Source organism: Ostrinia furnacalis, unplaced genomic scaffold (assembly GCF_004193835.3).
Source record: "Ostrinia furnacalis isolate ACB-3 unplaced genomic scaffold, ASM419383v2 OfSCF1242, whole genome shotgun sequence".
NCBI classification, from domain to species: domain Eukaryota; kingdom Metazoa; phylum Arthropoda; class Insecta; order Lepidoptera; family Crambidae; genus Ostrinia; species Ostrinia furnacalis.
The window spans coordinates 657725-676172 of record NW_021131481.1 but is presented as its reverse complement, the minus strand read 5'-3'; the positions used below and the strand labels follow the sequence as shown (position 1 = coordinate 676172).

The 18448-nt window shown below is 36.9% G+C and overlaps 4 protein-coding genes across 5 annotated transcripts; 2 read left to right on the top strand and 2 right to left on the bottom strand.

The window, feature by feature from the left end:
• Window positions 1-1546: 1546 nt before the first annotated feature.
• Window positions 1547-3380, bottom strand: LOC114352031 (transcription factor GAGA). The gene is made up of 2 exons (XM_028303467.1): window positions 2548-3380; window positions 1547-2190 (listed from the first exon to the last, which is right to left on the bottom strand). Exons 1-2 carry the CDS (start codon window positions 3236-3238, stop codon window positions 1937-1939), a joined length of 945 nt encoding a protein of 314 aa, XP_028159268.1. The 5' UTR covers window positions 3239-3380; the 3' UTR covers window positions 1547-1936.
• Window positions 3381-3604: 224 nt separating this feature from the next.
• On the top strand, window positions 3605-7050 carry RabGGTa (Rab geranylgeranyltransferase subunit alpha). Its single transcript, XM_028303494.1, has 10 exons — window positions 3605-3710; window positions 3784-3894; window positions 4044-4159; window positions 4250-4449; window positions 4770-4931; window positions 5078-5191; window positions 5281-5507; window positions 5620-5800; window positions 5899-6224; window positions 6429-7050. Exons 1-10 carry the CDS (start codon window positions 3708-3710, stop codon window positions 6600-6602), a joined length of 1614 nt encoding a protein of 537 aa, XP_028159295.1. The 5' UTR covers window positions 3605-3707; the 3' UTR covers window positions 6603-7050.
• A 173-nt stretch (window positions 7051-7223) lies between these two features.
• Window positions 7224-10738, bottom strand: Nbr (exonuclease mut-7 homolog). Its single transcript, XM_028303492.1, has one exon. It carries the CDS (start codon window positions 10445-10447, stop codon window positions 7913-7915), a length of 2535 nt encoding a protein of 844 aa, XP_028159293.1. The 5' UTR covers window positions 10448-10738; the 3' UTR covers window positions 7224-7912.
• A 498-nt stretch (window positions 10739-11236) lies between these two features.
• Window positions 11237-17876, top strand: Rpn7 (regulatory particle non-ATPase 7). 2 transcript variants are annotated; one of them, XM_028303495.1, is made up of 7 exons: window positions 11237-11629; window positions 11717-11891; window positions 12102-12261; window positions 12724-12908; window positions 13281-13456; window positions 15354-15535; window positions 17175-17876. In XM_028303495.1, exons 1-6 carry the CDS (start codon window positions 11352-11354, stop codon window positions 15526-15528), a joined length of 1149 nt encoding a protein of 382 aa, XP_028159296.1. In that variant the 5' UTR covers window positions 11237-11351; the 3' UTR covers window positions 15529-15535; window positions 17175-17876. The 2 variants fall into 2 exon arrangements, with proteins under 2 accessions (XP_028159296.1, XP_028159297.1); XM_028303496.1 differs by lacking the exons at window positions 15354-15535; window positions 17175-17876 and adding an exon at window positions 13764-13883 and having other exon boundaries at window positions 13281-13355.
• Window positions 17877-18448: the final 572 nt, after the last annotated feature.

The following is an 18448-nucleotide window of genomic DNA, read 5'->3' as shown; positions in this document are numbered from 1 at the left end:
TATACGGTACGTAGGTACATGCNGGGGGCTGGCTCCTATACAACATTAGAAGAGTCGTAAGGAACCCTTCGTAAATCCGACTCGAATTTGGTGGGTTTTCTATAATTGCTGCCGGCCTTTGTAACGCCGCGTCTACTTTAACCGAGTCTATCAGTCGCTTCTAGGATTGACTAGGCAAAGCCCGAAACAGATTACTTATTTTCATTTAGACGTTTGACTGAACAGTTTAGGAACTCCTAGGTTTGACTTATTTCGGGGTTTGCCCGAAAGCCTTGGTCAAACCTAGGATAGACCAGTCATTCCGCGAAGAGACTGCATATCGACCTTTGACTATGACACATACATACCTTATCATAAGGTATGTACGAAAACAACAGAAAATAGAGTAAGTGGTGCTAAAATGCTGCTTTTACACTATGCGGAAATTAGCCGAGTTAAGTCAAAAAAACAGAGGAGTGGGGATGAAATTCATTCACAAATTCATCCCCACCCCACTGTTTTTATGACTTGACTTGGCTAATTTCCGTGCAGTGTAAACGCAGCATAAGCCTTATATTTACTTACTCTAATTTCTGTTTGTACTCTAAGGTTGACTAGAAGATGTGCTCAATGTGCAATGAGTATTGTATTGTCGAAAATACGGGGAAATCAAGCTGTATCGTAGGTACCTATTAGGGATGTTATGGATATGGTAGTTTCGGTTATGGATACGGTTAATAGATATAGGAATAATATTATACCGGTTTCGGTTACGGTTTTTTTTATTTCGGATATCCGAATGTTTCGGTTACGGTTACGGATATCTGTGCTTTAGAATGCAATTTGCAATAGTTGTCCAACACGGTTCATTCATGGCCGCACCATAAAGTTAATATTCCTTTATGGGCCTTTAAGGAATATTAACTTTATGAGCCGCACACTTTATATCGAATAAAAAGTAATAAAACAATAAAAATTGATACTAGATGGCATAATAAAGGTAAATCAGGCTGTTATGCCTTTACATTATAATGCTATACAAAAAACAATTTAAACTGCCTACATCCGAAACTATCCGAAACTTTTGAATCGGTTACGGTTACGGTTTCGGATATTTTTTTATTTCGGATATCCGAAAGTTTCGTTTACGGTTACGGATACCCATAGGCCATAACATCCCTGGTACCTATACGGTACGTAGGTACATGCAGTGTGTTTGACTCATAAACACTGCTAGATTTGTTCAGTGGCGGCGAAGGTAGCATGGCTTGGCACCCGGGGCGATCCTCTCCCCCCCCATAGTAGCTGGGGACTAAGGCACCCCAGAATGGTCTGGTCTGGTGCCCCCCAGAATTTTTGGGTTACCGATTCGAAGATGACAGATGTTGTTAGTACGAATGAGCTTTATGATACCAATCGCCCCGTATCATGACAATCATGACCGTCCTTGTCATGCAGATGCGCTAGTGAGTACTAATCTGAGCGACTGTTGTCAACCCCTGATGCTTGGCACCCGGGGCGAACCAATGATTTCTTTCTAACTTCAGTTTGCTACAACCATGTCTCCCCCATTAAAACTATACACATGATTTACATAAAATCGTTTACTTATTTTACATAATTAGAGACAGCCTACTTAAGCTATGTCATAATATTATGATGGAATTTGTAAATAAAACAAAATAATTTATAGAAACAATATATTATCAAACAATTTTTTGTAGACTAGTACAAAAATAGCCAAAGCTAAAGCACTGAGCAACTTTTTTGTGACTTAAAATTAGTAAATAAAATAGGTATACATAGTTTCATTAATTCTCATAGTATATTCATAAAATCTTCAATATATATTCTGTACAATATAATAATACATATATGCAAAGTGACAACAATAATTCTCTTCTGCACTTTGTGCATAATAATTGACAAGGCAACTTTAGTCACCAATAAATAACAACTAAATGGGATGAGTGAACTGCTTTGGACCTATATTGTCACTGGAATTCTTATATCTAATTTCTTTAATTGTTAATTGCTTCCCTTGATGTATTCTCTGAAGATGACTTCTCATATCATAAGATCTGGAGAATGATCGTAGACAAACAGGGCACTGTGTTTTACCAGCGTGAGAGTCCTTGTGCAATGTTAACGATGTAGGATGCTTGAAGCCTTTTGGACACAACTGGCAGCGAAACTTAGCCAACTCCGATTCTATAATGAAAAAAAAGTAATGTTAAGTTACATAATAATAACAATTACTCAAAGTTCACAATAAAACATTAGTTGGAAATACTTAATTGTTCTATAAAACCTTGGTAGTGGAGTATATGCTTGGTTTTCTCCATTAGCTTCATGGCAGAATATAAACATGGTTTTAGTGAATTATAAAAAGTGAGTTAGTATGCAGTAATTTTATAAAAAGGACTGACTGATGTAAATTACGTTAATAATTGTGAAAATTAAGTTTATATCATTTAGTGATGTTAATACATTATCTTTCGGCATGATAAGCCTATTTTTTAAACTATTATTTATGCAACATAGTGAATTTATAATTAAATAAATTACCTGAACTACTCTTCTCAGACAAATCTTCCACTGAAGTTGACTGATTATCCACCTGCATTTCCTCACTAGCCGCAGGTTTTGTCTTGCTTTCATCCACTTTTGAACTTTCAGGTTGAACCTCAATATTCTCATTATCTTGAGATGAAGTTTCAGGAGTCACTTTAACCAAGTTTGCCTGTGGAATGTACTCATCTTTACTGCTCTGTACAGGAGCTAAGTTTATAGGCTCATCAGACAGCACCGGCACAATATCTTCAGTAAATCTATGAGACTTCGAACTTAAGTCTAAAGAAGTATCATTCATGCGCAACTGGCCTTTAGATGATTCATCCTCCGCATTATCTGTTAAACCCTTGACTTCTAAAAGCTCAGCTGTAATTAAAAATGATTCCAATTGCTCCTGAAATATGTTTACTTCCCCATGATACATGAAATTTATGATTGCATTAAGATCTTCGTACTTGAAGTTTCTAAATATTATCACAGGATGCTGGCAAGGGTTTTCTTTAAAAATCTGTTTGAAATAATTACTGCAAGCAGACAGTAACATTTTGTGAGCCTTAATTTTACCACCATCACAACACAGGGTTACATCAACCAAATCATTTTCGAAACGTAACACGTTGAAAGCCTCCGTAACATGGGTAACGTAATTGTTCCAGCGCAAAGAAAACTGTGGTGCATTATTCATTATATTGGTAATTAATATTTCAACAAAGTATTGTAATCGCCCTAAAATAATGAGGAAAACTTAACTTTTTTGACAGCTGACTGACAAGTCATCTTAACTTTTTCCATAGAGTATTTTCAAATATTAGGCACAGATATTTTATTTTATACAATGCTACCCTATTGTAGAAATCTGAGGAAAAGAGACTTATTTTTATTAATTATTACGTTCTTATCTGTTCATAACCTTGCGCTCAATGATTATGATTTATTTTTACTAAAGTAATTTAATTTACTTTTAGTGCTATATTAACATAATCTTTGCTTAATTATTATTGTTAAAAAGTAAACTGTTATGTCTATCAATTTGACACTAATGACATTGCAAATTGAGCAAGTTTTTTGGTTGGAAATTGCTACTGAATGAAAGAAAATAGTATCAATTTCCCAAATTTCACTGTTTCAACTCTTTCTAACAATTCATTAAAACAATGGTAATGTTAAAAAAAATACGTATTAGTATTTATTGAAAGTTTTGGAATATTAGCTAATTATTTAACTTTGCAGCACGGTCGTGTGAAAGTTCGAACAACTGAAGAAGAAATAGCTCGTAAGAAGAAGGAGCGCCAGGAAAAGCTTAAAAAATTCAAATATGCTATGCAAAAAATCCAAAGCAAGGTAAGCCCCTATTCAAAGAAGATTAGAAAATCTATCAATGCAATATTCATCAGTGTGTCATCAGTTCTTTGTAACTTCCTTGCTGTAATCTAACTCATTGCTAAAAGTTTTACCTTTACATGTTTTCCTAAAACTTCTATCATTTTCAGAGGAGTCAAGGGGAGTTAGACAAGGAGTTATTGGAGTTAACAGGCAATGTTTTATCTGGAAATCCAGATATTTACACTTTGTGGAATATTCGGAGGGAGATATTTACAATATTTGTGTAAGAACTTCTATACAATTTGATATATTGGTGCAATCATTAATAGTTTTTGTATGAAGTTAAATAAAAATGAGTTTATTAAATTTTCAGAAAGGATGATGCTATGCAGGAAGAATTAAGTAGTATGTTTGATGCTGAGTTACAGTTGACTGAATATTGCTTGAAAATAAATCCAAAGTCGTATGGTGCATGGCATCAGAGAGAATGGGTGCTCACAACTAGGTCTGATCCAAACTGGGCCCAAGAACTGGCTGTTTGCAATAAATATTTAAAATTTGATGAAAGGAATTGTAAGTAATATCTATTTTTTATAAGTTATAGGCTACTGCACATAATCACTGTTTTTATTGTAATTTACCTGCCATTTCATTGACAAACAATACTTACTTAAAAAACTGACTCAGAATATTGTATCTTAGTTTAAATTCAGTTAGTTTTAATACATAGTAATATGTCATTCATGGAGTATTTTTAGGTACGCTGTCTTGCCTTCTCCTTTCAACGGCAAATTACCAAAAAATTGCATTAAAAACAACAACCCAATTTGTGCTGCACATGCAACATCTACCATAATTTTTATGTTTCATGATAAGTATTATTTTTATTTCAGTTCACACATGGGATTATAGAAGATTTGTAGTTAGCAAATGCAAACCCCCACTAAAGGATGAGTTTGATTTTACTACAGAAAAGTTGCATGATAACTTTTCAAACTATTCTGCTTGGCATTACAGAAGTAAAATGCTTGTAGCATTGTATCCTGATTTAGAAGGTAAAAAATGTCTTGTTTGAAATTGTTATTTAAAATATTTGTTTATGAAATTAAGGGCTAAACATTATCATTTTAGTGTAAGCTAATAAAACTGGTCCAGTTTCATAAAATATCCGAAATTTACAGCTAAAATCTCTTTCTTTCAGGAGGAAGGCCTATCGAAGATAGCCATCATAAACATGAGTTGAAAATGGTGCAAAGTGCTGCATTTACAGATCCTGATGACACTAGTGCATGGTTCTACCAAAGATGGTTATTAGGTGATTTTCATTTTTCTTTTATGTCACAAAATTTTTGGAGGCATCATAAAATATACTGCATTGTACAATAAAAAACTTGAATTTTTCAGGTGCTGTGAAGAATAGTAAACATTTAGTTGTAGTTACTGTCACACCATCAAAGGCCACTCTGGCATTTAACCAACATGTTTCCTACGACCATGTAAAGGAAAAAATAAACATAACTTTCAATAAACTACCAGTGACTGGTAATTGGTTATCGTGTACTGAAAACCAGTATGATAACTTGTGGATTTTTAAACATAATGAAACAATATTAGATGATATGGAAATAGAGGTACAGTATAAGTTTCGTTGAAGAAAAACTAAATACTAAAAAGTTTGATTCACAGATATCAGTTCTTGTCTCTACACCATTGATATTGGAAATCTAATGTTATTTTTTCCAGGTGCATTATGATGGGGATGATGGCAAGCAAACCATTACATGTATGAGAGTGATACCAAACACATTTGTTGGCAAAAACAAAATTAGTTTTCAGAAGAACTACTCAGAACCTGTGATAAAGGAACTGGAAACACAATTAGATGCTTGCCGGCAGCTTCTTGCTTTAGAACCAGATAACAAATGTTTGTAATTTAAAAATTCTGAGATATTTTATCATATGACATCATATATTTTCATATAAATTTTGTATAAAATTATTCTAAAAATGTTTATATTTCAGGGACATTGTTGACTACAACTGTCTTTCTTTATTGCATTGATGCAAAGCTCTATCACAATGAAGTTATTCAAAATTTACAAACACTCAAAAGTATTGACAAATTACGTGATGGATACTACAACGATTTAAAAACAAAATGGTGCATTGAAAACCAACTGTATAATGACTTTGAAAACAATAGTATTTCATTGAAAATATCTTTTGATGAGAAGATAACCAGTCTTCCACATTTGCAGTACTACAGTTATTGCGAAAATGTTGATTTGTCTGATCAGAAATTATCTAATAAAGTGCTGCCCTCTTTAGTAGTGCTACAAAATTGCAAGGTAAGAAAATCAATTGAAAGTCAATACCTCACTATCTAGGAATCTTAGATTTTTTCTCAGTAACAAATTGGCATAAAGAGAAAGCTTATTTGAACTGTGTCTAGGTTCAATAAAAATATCTAGCTATGCAACTTTAATGTTAGTGCATTCAGAAGTTAGTAAAACTATGTAATATGGTATAAAATATATTTTATTTACTTTCAGAACTTATCATTAAGGAATAACAAACTTACAACCTTAAGAGGATTCCCAAGTTTGGAATTGGAAGTATTGGATTTACAAAACAATGATTTAGATAAGACTGAAGTGGCACTATTACAGGAAAAACTGAACTGCAATATAATCTTTCGATTAAATCATAAATATCTAGATAGATAATTTGTTAATTGTTTTTTGTGTTGCAAAATCAAGCACAACATCCCACTATTAAGCTTGCCTTGACTTTTATTCTGAAATATATTATTATGCTATCTAAAATATGTATAATCAGTGGATATCCTGAAATACCAAATACTGGTAACAAAAGGATTCCTAACTATATTATGTACTGAATTTTCAAAAATTTTCACCAATTGCCTTTTTTATCAAGAAAATTAAATAGAACTTATGACTAAAACTATAATAATGTAATGACAAATTCTGTAGGCAATAGTTATGTTATTGGTGATTGGAAAAATTACCTTTAAATTAAGTTGGACATAGGTACAGGCAACATTATAAGACTATGTGCAATTTGTTGCAAAATATTCTCTATTACAGATACATAAGAGCCAACAATGTTTAGCTTGATTTATCGTCATCTGTACTTTAAAATTTTGCCATAACATACTAAGGAAATAGACATGCCCATATTAGGAATAACACTCAAATCAAGAATAGATTCATGGCAGTAGTTGGCATTTACATTTAATTTAACCATAATGTACAAGCTTATGTCTTTAATAGGTTCAAGCATAGGCTTGAACCTATTATAGACATAATATTTATAATTATATCGTATTTTGAGCGTTATTACCTAATTATGGACCACTTACAGATAGTGAACATATTGGATTCTGATCCCTAGTATGCTATAAACATAACAACAGTAATACAAATATCTATCCTAATAATATACTACTTAACTAATTGGATATTTATTATACATTTAAAACAAACCAAAGAAAATTAATTGTGTTAAACTACTTTTTATACACATTATTGCCTTGTTTCATGAGTGATATGATATATTTCTTTGGATCTGTATCTGTACAAGTGTTTGGACTGGATTTATTGTTTTTAAATATACTGACATAGGTTGGCTGGTGTATTTCAAAGATTTAAGTACAACTAGACTAATTGTTGTTGTAAGTAGTATTTCATTTAATACTTTTTGATATATTTTATGTTTGTAAATAAACATTTACATGTTATCTACTTAGCTATAATGATTTTTGTAACTTGGTAAATAGGTGGAAATATTTTATTTATCATCAGTATCAATACTATGTTACATAATGCTGTTGCTATCCTAAATTGACGCAATTTATATCCATATGCAAATGAATTTGTAAATTTTCTTCAGTTACTTTTAAATGTTATTCACATAATGTTATGTTATTATCACTTAGAATGTATATTCTACCTCAAATAAACAAAATCATTTGTACATCATCTCTCTCATTTTGTACCACCACAATTGGTTCTATTTACCAAAAGGAAAGTTTTGTTATACTAAGTATTGTGTCACTTACAGATTTTGATAGTTCATCACTATCTCTAAACAATGTCCCACAACTTTCACACAATAATCCTGGTTTGTTTGATGGTGAATTAACATTTTCAATTTGGATTAATGCCCCTTTTTTGGTTTTATAAGAGATATTGTTTGGTTTTATGACATTTACAACTTTGTATAGATCTTCGTCACAATCTGAGTCACTCAGAAAATTATCCAACTCGTCAATATCGTCATCATAGTCACTACGGTGGTTATTTGGGTAAGAACTATAATTCGCTCTAGAAGCTTGATATTCCTTACAAATAGCTTGGACTTCATTTGGACTTAACTTAGTTAATTCTTTATCATTACATTTAATACAAAACTTGAAAAGATCACTTTGCTTAATACCTACATTTAAAGAATTAAATACTATTTGTAGTTGATCTACGACAATTCCTTTACCCACATTAATTATTGAGCTTTGAGGAAAATTCACATCAGGGGTGCCCCTATGTTTCGTCAACAAAATGTACCTCTCTTCGCTTGTTGCCAAGTTAACGACATCACACCATAACATTGTTTCAGGAAATACTGTTGTATCTATTCCACAATATCTTAAGTAAGCCATTAGATGGGATATTTTTGGTTCAATTAGTACCTTTACTTCATTAGTGGTTCTTGAATGAATACTTGGCATGAATGGAGATGTTTTCTCATAAACTTTGACTTTCTTCAGTGATTTCTTCTTTGGTTCTTGCATTGCTACATTGCAAATTTCTTCAAAATTTATACCTTGCTCCACACACAAGTTTTGGAGATATCTGTATACTTCTACTAATACGTAAGCATCTAAAGCAGCATAAAGTATTTGCGTTTTACGTAGAGGTCTCAGTTCCCAGTTTGAACACTGTTCTGATTTTTCAAGAGGCAATCCAAAACAAGATTGAACCAAATTGCTTAGGCTATTGCCGGTTTGCTCATCACAATTTGGCACAGATAGACCACTGTTAAGGAGATTTCTCCAAAGTGTGGACAGGTCTAACAATCCTTCACCTTTTACTTTGATATTTCCTAAGCTAATAACAGATGCCTTCATTTCTTTTAAATCTTGTTCAAGTCCAAAACCCAGTTTTATTATTTCAGCGTTGTCTAAGAATGTTTTGTAAAAGGTATACCAGAAACTTGAATATGATTGACTGTTTAACAGTAAAGCGTCAATAAGATAAATGTGAGTGTATGTAGCCACTTGAATTAAGGCGACTTGAGATTGCTTGGCTCCAAAGGAGGGTTTCCATTCACAGTCAATACTTACGAGACTACATTGGCTTAGTAATGTCATCAGATCATAAAATTTTTCACCAGTATCTATTAATACCACATGTTCTTCAGGTAAAGATAACTTATAATATTCAAGTGTGCTGTTCTCTACTGTATCCCAATTTTCTTCAACTGGTTCTTCGTTTATAGTCATTTCTCTTAATGCCAATGGTAAGTTGTCTGTTGGTATATTTAAGTAATCAGCCCATTTACGGGCTTCGTTTTTGTCATAGTCCATCAACATGTCAATGAACTCTTGAGCAGAACCTGCATTTTGTCTCAGGGAATCTTTCACTAGGTCATCCCATACAGAAGAGCTAACATTATGCTCCTGATATTTTTGGTGAATTAAATACCTTAGACCACCTGTAGTTCGGTTTTTACTGAGATTCTTGCAACTTTCAATTGGAATATTGAATTTGTTACAAAGCCTAGCTACCAATTTTCCAAGTGGCTTGTAATGTATTTTTTCATATTTTACATGACAAATTTTATTTTCCACAATATATTTTTGTGCAAATTCCCTCAAATTTATTCTTTTATCAAGTAAGTTGTCCAAGTATTGCAATAGTTTATGTACTTGACTAGGGCACTCAGTCAAGTACTCGTCAATTATATTTGTCTTATCTTGTAAAATTAGTGGGAAAAGCAACTCTTCAACTGGGATATCTTCAGATAAATCCATAGCTATAACAACTTGGGATGCCAATTTGCAATTATCATTTTTGATCATATCTTTCACTACAGGAATTATGATTCCTTTGATTGTTGGAACATGATAGGTTTTAATAAGCAAGTTAAGAAAATTATTACTTCTTTGCTGTATAGCTACATGGAATGCTGGCAGTTTTAAGGAATCGTCCGGAGTTTTACCACTTCCGATTGACCATTTTTGAAGGGTTTCTATGATGAAATATGGCAAGGTCTTTTGCTTGCAATCTTTGACATCTTCACTTTTAATAACAAACACTAAACCAACTCTGAATGGATCTAGAACGTGCTCGAAGAACAGTTCAACGTGATTTTCGAGAGTCGCGGTTTTCTTCCATGTCTTCCAAGTGGTTTTTAACTGTTGATACCAGAATAGAGTATTGTCATCCAAATTCACATTCAGTCCTAATGCACACAAAGAATCTTCTATGGATGGGACAATCTTAATAGATTGATTCTTTCCAACAAGCTGTTCTAAGTCTGGTTTACTCATGGTGAATCCTTAGGGCGAACCCAAAGCTGATAAAACCATTGAGTTTACAAAGGTCTGTTCGACTTGATGTAATTTAGGAAGTTAGTGATTTAAAGTCTGAAGAAGAACAACTAAATCACTATAGTATTCGTGGCTGTTAAACTGATGCTTGTGCTTAAAATCTTTGGTGAAAAATAGTAAAATTAGTGACTGACTGACCTACCTTCCAGCCAGCCAGAATGATTGACATTGACAGTTGAGATTAAGAGTGATTGACAGTGACAGATTAAGTCAGATTATCTCCAGAGAGAGTATAACAAGATANACAAGATACCCTGCAAATGCCAATAAAAAAATATGTAAAAATAAAGGTCCTAGCACACACATCAATTTGAAAAGGGATCGAGCGGAATAGAAAAGAAGTCTTTCGCCTAAGCTTTCACATCCGCGGCGGATGACGAGGCCGCGAAACAGCGAGCCGTAAGCTAGTTGACCACTCATGCATCGTGCGCGTGCGACTGGAGATGAAACTCGAATGAATTGGAGACATTAGCGCAATCGAGGTCCAAAGCATGGGGATCATCTTTGCATCTGATTAATCGCCTCAACTCTCACTGCGCACGCTGCGTGACCTTTATTAATGGTTTGAGTTGTTATGGCATGTCACTTGTTCAATGGCTCAGTCTATCTACTTTCTTCAGTCTAAGCCGTTTGCTTTTTTTTAATCTGTGCAAGAGTGACAGTGCGTTTATTTTTCTGCGTTTTTTTTGTGCTGCGTTTTGTCTTTCCTATGTATTACTTTTCTCTATGGTTTTGTCGTACGCTTGCTGACTTGTGATTTTATTTTTGTGCAGATAATTCCTAGTTTTATAATAATAACTATTGAATTTTGTTTCTATTTAATAAAACTTGAGAAAAACCAACCATGGAACTTTCAGCAGAAGGTAAAACTCCCGAATATATGGCCCTGGCTGGTATAAAATTTAAGCTCAGTCTTCCTGAACTAAAAGATAATGCTCAGCTGAAAGAACAGCTTCTTCAGGGAATTAAAGAAGGGCATATGGCTCCTTATTATAAGGAAGTGTGCACGGACTTGGGCTGGCCATTTGATCAAAAGTTGTATGATGAAATGGCCAACGAGAATCAGGACAGGTTATCAAAATTCCAAGAAGACGATTCAGAGACTCCTGTTTGGCAAGATCGGTATGTTTATAGTAAATTAACAATTACACCCGTTTTGATTTATGTTATTTATAGTAATTTGATACAACTTGTCCTTTTTTATTTCAGTTTGGACTACCTTTGTTCAATTGGTGACAAAGAAGCAGCAACTGCATTGGCGACAACAAAATATGAGGACTCCACACTTACCACCAACAGGCGTCTTGATGCTATATTTGCTATGTTCAGAATTGCATACTTCCATGGTTGCAATGTTAAAGATATGGGCAAGGCAATTAACAAGGTACAGTACCTATTGAAAAGTTTTTGTTGTCTTTATTGGCTACCGAAATTCATAACTTCCGTTCCATTCTAGATTGAGCTATGAGATTTTCAGTGAGATGTGAAGCTATTTTTAAATCTGCTCATACCTAGATTTAATTATTTAATCAGGAATAAAGCTAATTATTTCAGATTAATATCTTTGTTCTCATGAAGATAATTTCATTCACAGGCACATGAGCTTGTAGACAAAGGTGGTGACTGGCGCTCAAGGAACAAGCTGAAGGCGTACGAGGCGATATACTGTCTCTCTGTGAGGGACTACAGTCATGCCGCAGACCTCTTCATTGACTGTGTCTCCACTTTTGAGTCATATGAGCTGGTTGATTTTGGTAAGTTATGGATTTTTTTGTTATCTGTAAACTATTGTTGAACTGATGCTATGTCTCTTGATTGTGTTTCTACTTTTGAATCGTTATGAGCTGCTTGATTTTGGTTGTTTTAATTTTTTTGAGTTATTTTTGGACAAACAAAAACTATCAAGACACAACTATCTACAATATCAAATTTATTGCTTGTACTGATTCTTCATTGATAAACATACTGTCCGTGGATGAAATGTTTTAAGAAATATCATGTATTTCAATCAAATGTCGTCCACTGCTGGGAAAGCGCCTCTCGTAATGATTTCCACATTAACCACTATCAGAGGGATAATCATAAATCAATCAATCGTCAACACAAATATCTTGTGTTAATAATTGTGGACTATTACTTACTTACCTACCATTCATCATTGAGCCAGGATGCCATGCCATTGCAAGATTAAAATGAATTTTAATTACAAATTCCAGGCACAATAATCCAATACTGCGTGCTAGCATGTGCACTAGCATTGGAGAGACACGCGCTCCAGGCGGCCCTGCGGCGACAGGGCGCGGCCGTCCAGGCGCTGCGCTCGCGCTTCCCCGAGCTTAGGGAGTTGGTGGAGTCTCTGCATGAGTGCAGATATGCTGACTTCATGAAGAGTCTTGCTTGGGTAAGTTGATGAAGAGAGAATCATAAGATGGAACATTGGAAAATTAAAATTGTATTTGTAAATGGCAAAAACAGCCTGAACGTTATGTTAGTGACTTAGGGCTTTTAAGGATGTAAACAAATAATTAATTTGTCTATTTTAATTTACCATAGAGACAAATCTTCTCAGGAAAAAGCAAAGAATTCATCACACACTTTATTTATACTACTGCCTTGTCACAAATTGACGCGTTTTTATTAACGTTTATATAAAATTTATTATTGAGATAACTATGGAAAATTCATAGATATAATTATTCAAATCAGCAATAAAGCTAATTATTTCCCAAATAAATGTGTCTGTCACTGTTTTATGTTTCTTGTACTCTTCTAGGTGGAGACCCAGATCTGCGTGGACCCGGTGTTCCGGCCTCACTACCAACACTACGTGCGTGAAGCGCGCATCAAGGCTTACGTGCAGCTGCTTCGTGCATACCGCTCGCTGAGCTTAGACAACATCGCACACACCTTCGGCGTCACGCGCGAGTTCGTGGAGGAGGAGATCTCCAAGTGAGTGCTTTGTGGAGCAGTGTCCACCTTAGCTAGAGGGGAGCGGTCCAGGCGCTAGATGGCGCTTTATGCATGTTCTACGGTCACACTACGTCATCAAGGAGTACGTGCAACTGCTTCGTGCATACCGCTCGCTGAGCTTAGACAACATCGCGCACACCTTCGGCGTCACGCGCGAGTTCGTGGAGGAGGAGATCTCCAAGTGAGTGCTTTGTGGAGCAGTGTCCACCTAAGCTAGAGCGAGGGGTGCGGTCCAGGCGCTAGATGGCGCTTTATGCATATTCTACGGTCGCACTACGTCATCAAGGCGTACGTGCAGCTGCTTCGTGCATACCGCTCGCTGAGCTTAGACAACATCGCGCACACCTTCGGCGTCACGCGCGAATTCGTGGAGGAGGAGATCTCCAAGTGAGTGCTTTGTGGAGCAGTGTTAATTAAAGCTAGAACGAGAGCAGTAGTCACGGCGCTAGATGGCGCTATACACAATGTGCATGTCATGTATACGCACTACCTCATCAAGGCATACGTGCAGCTGCTGCGCGCCTATCGCTCGGTGAGCTTAGACAACATCGCGCATACCTTCGGCGTCACGCGCGAGTTCGTGGAGAAAGAGATCTCCAAGTGAATGCCTTGTAGAGCAGCGTCCACCTAAGCTAGAGCGAGGGGTGCGGTCCAGGCGCTAGATGGCGCTTTATGCATGTTCTACGGTCACACTACGTCATCAAGGACTACGTGCAACTGCTGTGCATACCGCTCCCTGAGCTTAGACGACATCGCGCACACCTTCGGCGTCACGCGCGAGTTCGTGGAGGAGGAGATCTCCAAGTGAGTGCTTTGTGGAGCAGTGTCCACCTTAGCTAGAGGGGAGCGGTCCAGGCGCTAGATGGCGCTTTATGCATGTTCTACGGTCACACTACGTCATCAAGGACTACGTGCAACTGCTTCGTGCATACCGCTCGCTGAGCTTAGACAACATCGCGCACACCTTCGGCGTCACGCGCGAGTTCGTGGAGGAGGAGATCTCCAAGTGAGTGCTTTGTAGAGCAGCGTCCAACTAAGCTAGAGCGAGGGGTGCGGTCCAGGCGCTAGATGGCGCTTTATGCATGTTCTACGGTCGCACTACGTCATCAAGGACTACGTGCAACTGCTGTGCATACCGCTCGCTGAGCTTAGACAACATCGCGCACACCTTCGGCGTCACGCGCGAGTTCGTGGAGGAGGAGATCTCCAAGTGAGTGCTTTGTGGAGCAGTGTTCATTAGAGCTAGAACGAGAGTAGCAGTCACGGCGCTAGATGGCGCTTTATGAATGTTCTACGGTCACACTACGTCATCAAGGACTACGTACAACTGCTTCGTGCATACCGCTCGCTGAGCTTAGACAACATTGCGCACACCGTCGTCACGCGCGAGTTCGTGGAGGAGGAGATCTCCAAGTGAGTGCTTTGTGGAGCAGTGTTCACTAGGGCTAGTAGAACGAGAGGAGCGGACAAGGCGCTAGATGGCGCTAAACGCATGTTCTATTCTACGTCTGTGTGAATCGCGATATCTCGTGATACAATGCTACGACTAATGTCAAGTCTCGTCGTGCATTCACACATATGCCGCAAGTAGGGAATGCTATTGTTTTTTTCACCTTGGTATAGCTTCGCTACTCGTATGCAGCTGCTTCCCGTCAATCCAGACCTTAGTCAGATTCTCGATATACCGAGTGGGTGGCCTACGTTCACGACTTCCAACCTTACTTTTTTCCTAACTCGGATGATATAAATAAACGCTTGTGCTTGTCAGACTACAATTTCGCCCAAAATGATGTTACTCAGCTACCGTTGTTCTAACCAACCAAGAACTTCCAGGCCATTACATCTGCAAAAGTTAAACCATATCTTCTTCCCACAGCTTCACAGCCGCCGGTCGTCTTCAATGCCGCATCGACGCCGTCGCCGGCTGCGTGGTGACCGGAGCGGGCCGCGGCGCCGACGCCGACCGCTCGCAGCTCTACCAAGCGACCATCCGCGAGGGAGACTTGCTCCTCAACCGCGTCAAGAAACTGGCCAGTGTTATCAACTTCTAAACGTTGGGTATTGTAATGTAATTTTAGTAAAGGATTTACTGCAATGTTCTGCCGCTAGAGTGCAGCACTAGCATAAAGAGTTTTTCACAAGTGTCGTTATGAGCGTGATTGAAGTTGCAAAAATAATTTGAGTTTAAACTTTAAAATAATCAATACGATATAATTNCGCTCGCTAAGCTTAGACAACATCGCGCGCACCTTCGGCGTCACGCGCGAGTTCGTGGAGGAGGAGATCTCCAAGTGAGTGCTTTATAGAGCAGCGTCCACTTGAGCTAGAGCGAGGGGTGCGGTCCAGAGGCTAGATGGCGCTATACGCATGTTCTACGTCTGTGTGAATCGCGATATCTCGTGATACAATGCTACGACTATCACGTTTCGTCGCACACTCACGCATAGGCCGCAAGCAGGAAATGCCATTCTTTTTATCGCGTTTGTGCATGCATCGTGCCTATACCCAGGTGCTTCTCACATCCACTTGTTTCCAGCATCAAGGCACTTCCCGCGATCTAAACCGATAAAATCCGTTAAACGAAGCGTTTGACAGAATAATCGGACGTTATGAACTGTCAATGGCCAATGACAGATCGCGCGACCTATGATAGTTCACGCGACCTGTCATTGGCCTATGATCGCGCCGTGATAACACATAATGCTGCGTTTACACTGCGCGGAAATTAGCCAAGTCAAGTCAAAAAAACAGGAGTGGGGATGAAATTCATTCATAATTCATCCCACATCACTCGGCTAATTTCCGCATAGTGTAAAATCAGCATAACAGTGTAACCTTCAGGTTCAGAATGTCCAATTCCCAAAATGTCCAACGGTTTCAAAACGTCCAATTTCCGGAATGTCCAATTCCCAAAATGTCCAATTCTCAAAATGTCCAATTCCCGAAATGTCCAATTCCTGGAATGTCCAGTTCCCGAAACGTCCAATTCCCAAAATGTCCAATCCACTATTATGATGGGTTTGTTAAATAAGTCTTCATAGGCTTTCTTAAAAATATTTAATAAATAACCATACTTAAATTTAAATAATCATTTATTTATTTACAAATTATTCTTTCCTTTTTAGGTCAATAGAAAAAACTATACATACTTGTATGAGTATAAAGTGCAGTAGCTTCAAATTTTTTCTACGTACTTTTTGCAAATAATACAATTTTTCTATGTTTATATGCCGATTTTGCAAAAACTAAACGCATTCGTACAGAAATATGTTAATTACTAATTTTTAAGAAAGGCTATGAGGACTTATTTAATAAACCCATCATAATAGTACATTGGACATTTTGAGAATTGGACGTTTCGGGAACTGGACATTTCAGGTATTGGACATTTCGGGAATTGGACATTTTGGGAATTGGACATTCTGGGAATTGGACATTTTGAAACCGTTGGACATTTTGGGAATTGGACATTCTGAACCTGAAGGTTTCTTTATCTTCTACTCTTCTTCCCACAGCTTCACAGCCGCCGGTCGTCTTCAATGCCGCATCGACGCCGTCGCCGGCTGCGTGGTGACCGGAGCGGGCCGCGGCGCCGACGCCGACCGCTCGCAGCTCTACCAAGCGACCATCCGCGAGGGAGACTTGCTCCTCAACCGCGTCAAGAAACTGGCCAGTGTTATCAACTTCTAAACGTTGGGTATGCCTTCAGTAGTTATTATTGTAATGTAATTTTAGTAAAGCACTGTTCAGCCGCTAGAGTGCAGCACTAGCATAAAGAGTTTTTCACAAGTGTCGTTATGAGCGTGATTGAAATTGCAAATAGAATTATTTGAGCCTATAAATCATAATTTGATACGTTTTCGCAGATTATTTTGTTGCGAATGTACGCAATATGGCGGCTTGTTTACTGTTTGTGCTAGTGGTGCCCTCTGCGACGAGTTTTGCGTAATATTTCCCATTCAACCGTCTGCTACTTAAAAGCGCCAAGAAGTCCAACAAAGTAATCTCTTTTGAAACTAGAGGGCCAAGGTCCAATATAGGGTATCATCGTCCATAAAACATCTCTACAGAAAGTTGGATAAAGGGTGCTAAGGACCTCGATACATGATACATTTATTTACCACTAGATGGCGTTAAACCGCAGTAACGCAAGACTGCTATAATTTGATCACTAGAATCCAAAGGATTTCATGAATATTTAAATGCAATATTGTGTAATGCTGCCTGGTATATTTAGAATTCAAGTAATTTTAAATGCATCATTCTACGCAAGTAATAATAATATTAAATAAATACTATTCATTTCTTGGACTTCTGTGTTAGAAATCACAATCAATAGACAATTTTTGTTCAAATATTACTAGAAAATTAAAATTTTATTTACTAATTGAATGGCTATTTAGAATTAAATGTATTACTTCAATAGTCACTACAGATGTTACTAAACTAGGTTATTGTCTTGTAATAAAACATTAAAATGTCTTTGGTTTTTTAACTTGCTATTCCATATTCCTTGCTTTAGAAAGCATTCTTCTCAATTGCGTAAAATATTTACCCTCTATAGCCTCTTTACTCAGTATCAAAATATGTGTTTTTTATGTTATTTATTTCTGCCAAAATATGTATACAGGGTGTAAGTTTGGAAAATACTCCCAAGTTTACGGGCTGTTTAGTTGACAATCAGTGAAATCACAAAAAAATTTACACAAAACTTTTAACTTGATGCGGATTAATTAACTGAGCATGTGAGTCCACTTTGCCACTATGTAAGTAAACAGTTTGTTTTTTAACATTGACGAGTGAGAAAAAGTAAAGAATAAATCTTTCGGATCTCACTTCCTGGATAAAAATGAATGATATCGAATTTCGGAGTTCATCTGACGTCACTGTTAAAGTGTTAGTCATTCATACATCCTGTTTATGTAAAACTTGCAAACAAAACAAAAAGGGAGGCAGGTGACAGGGAAAGGA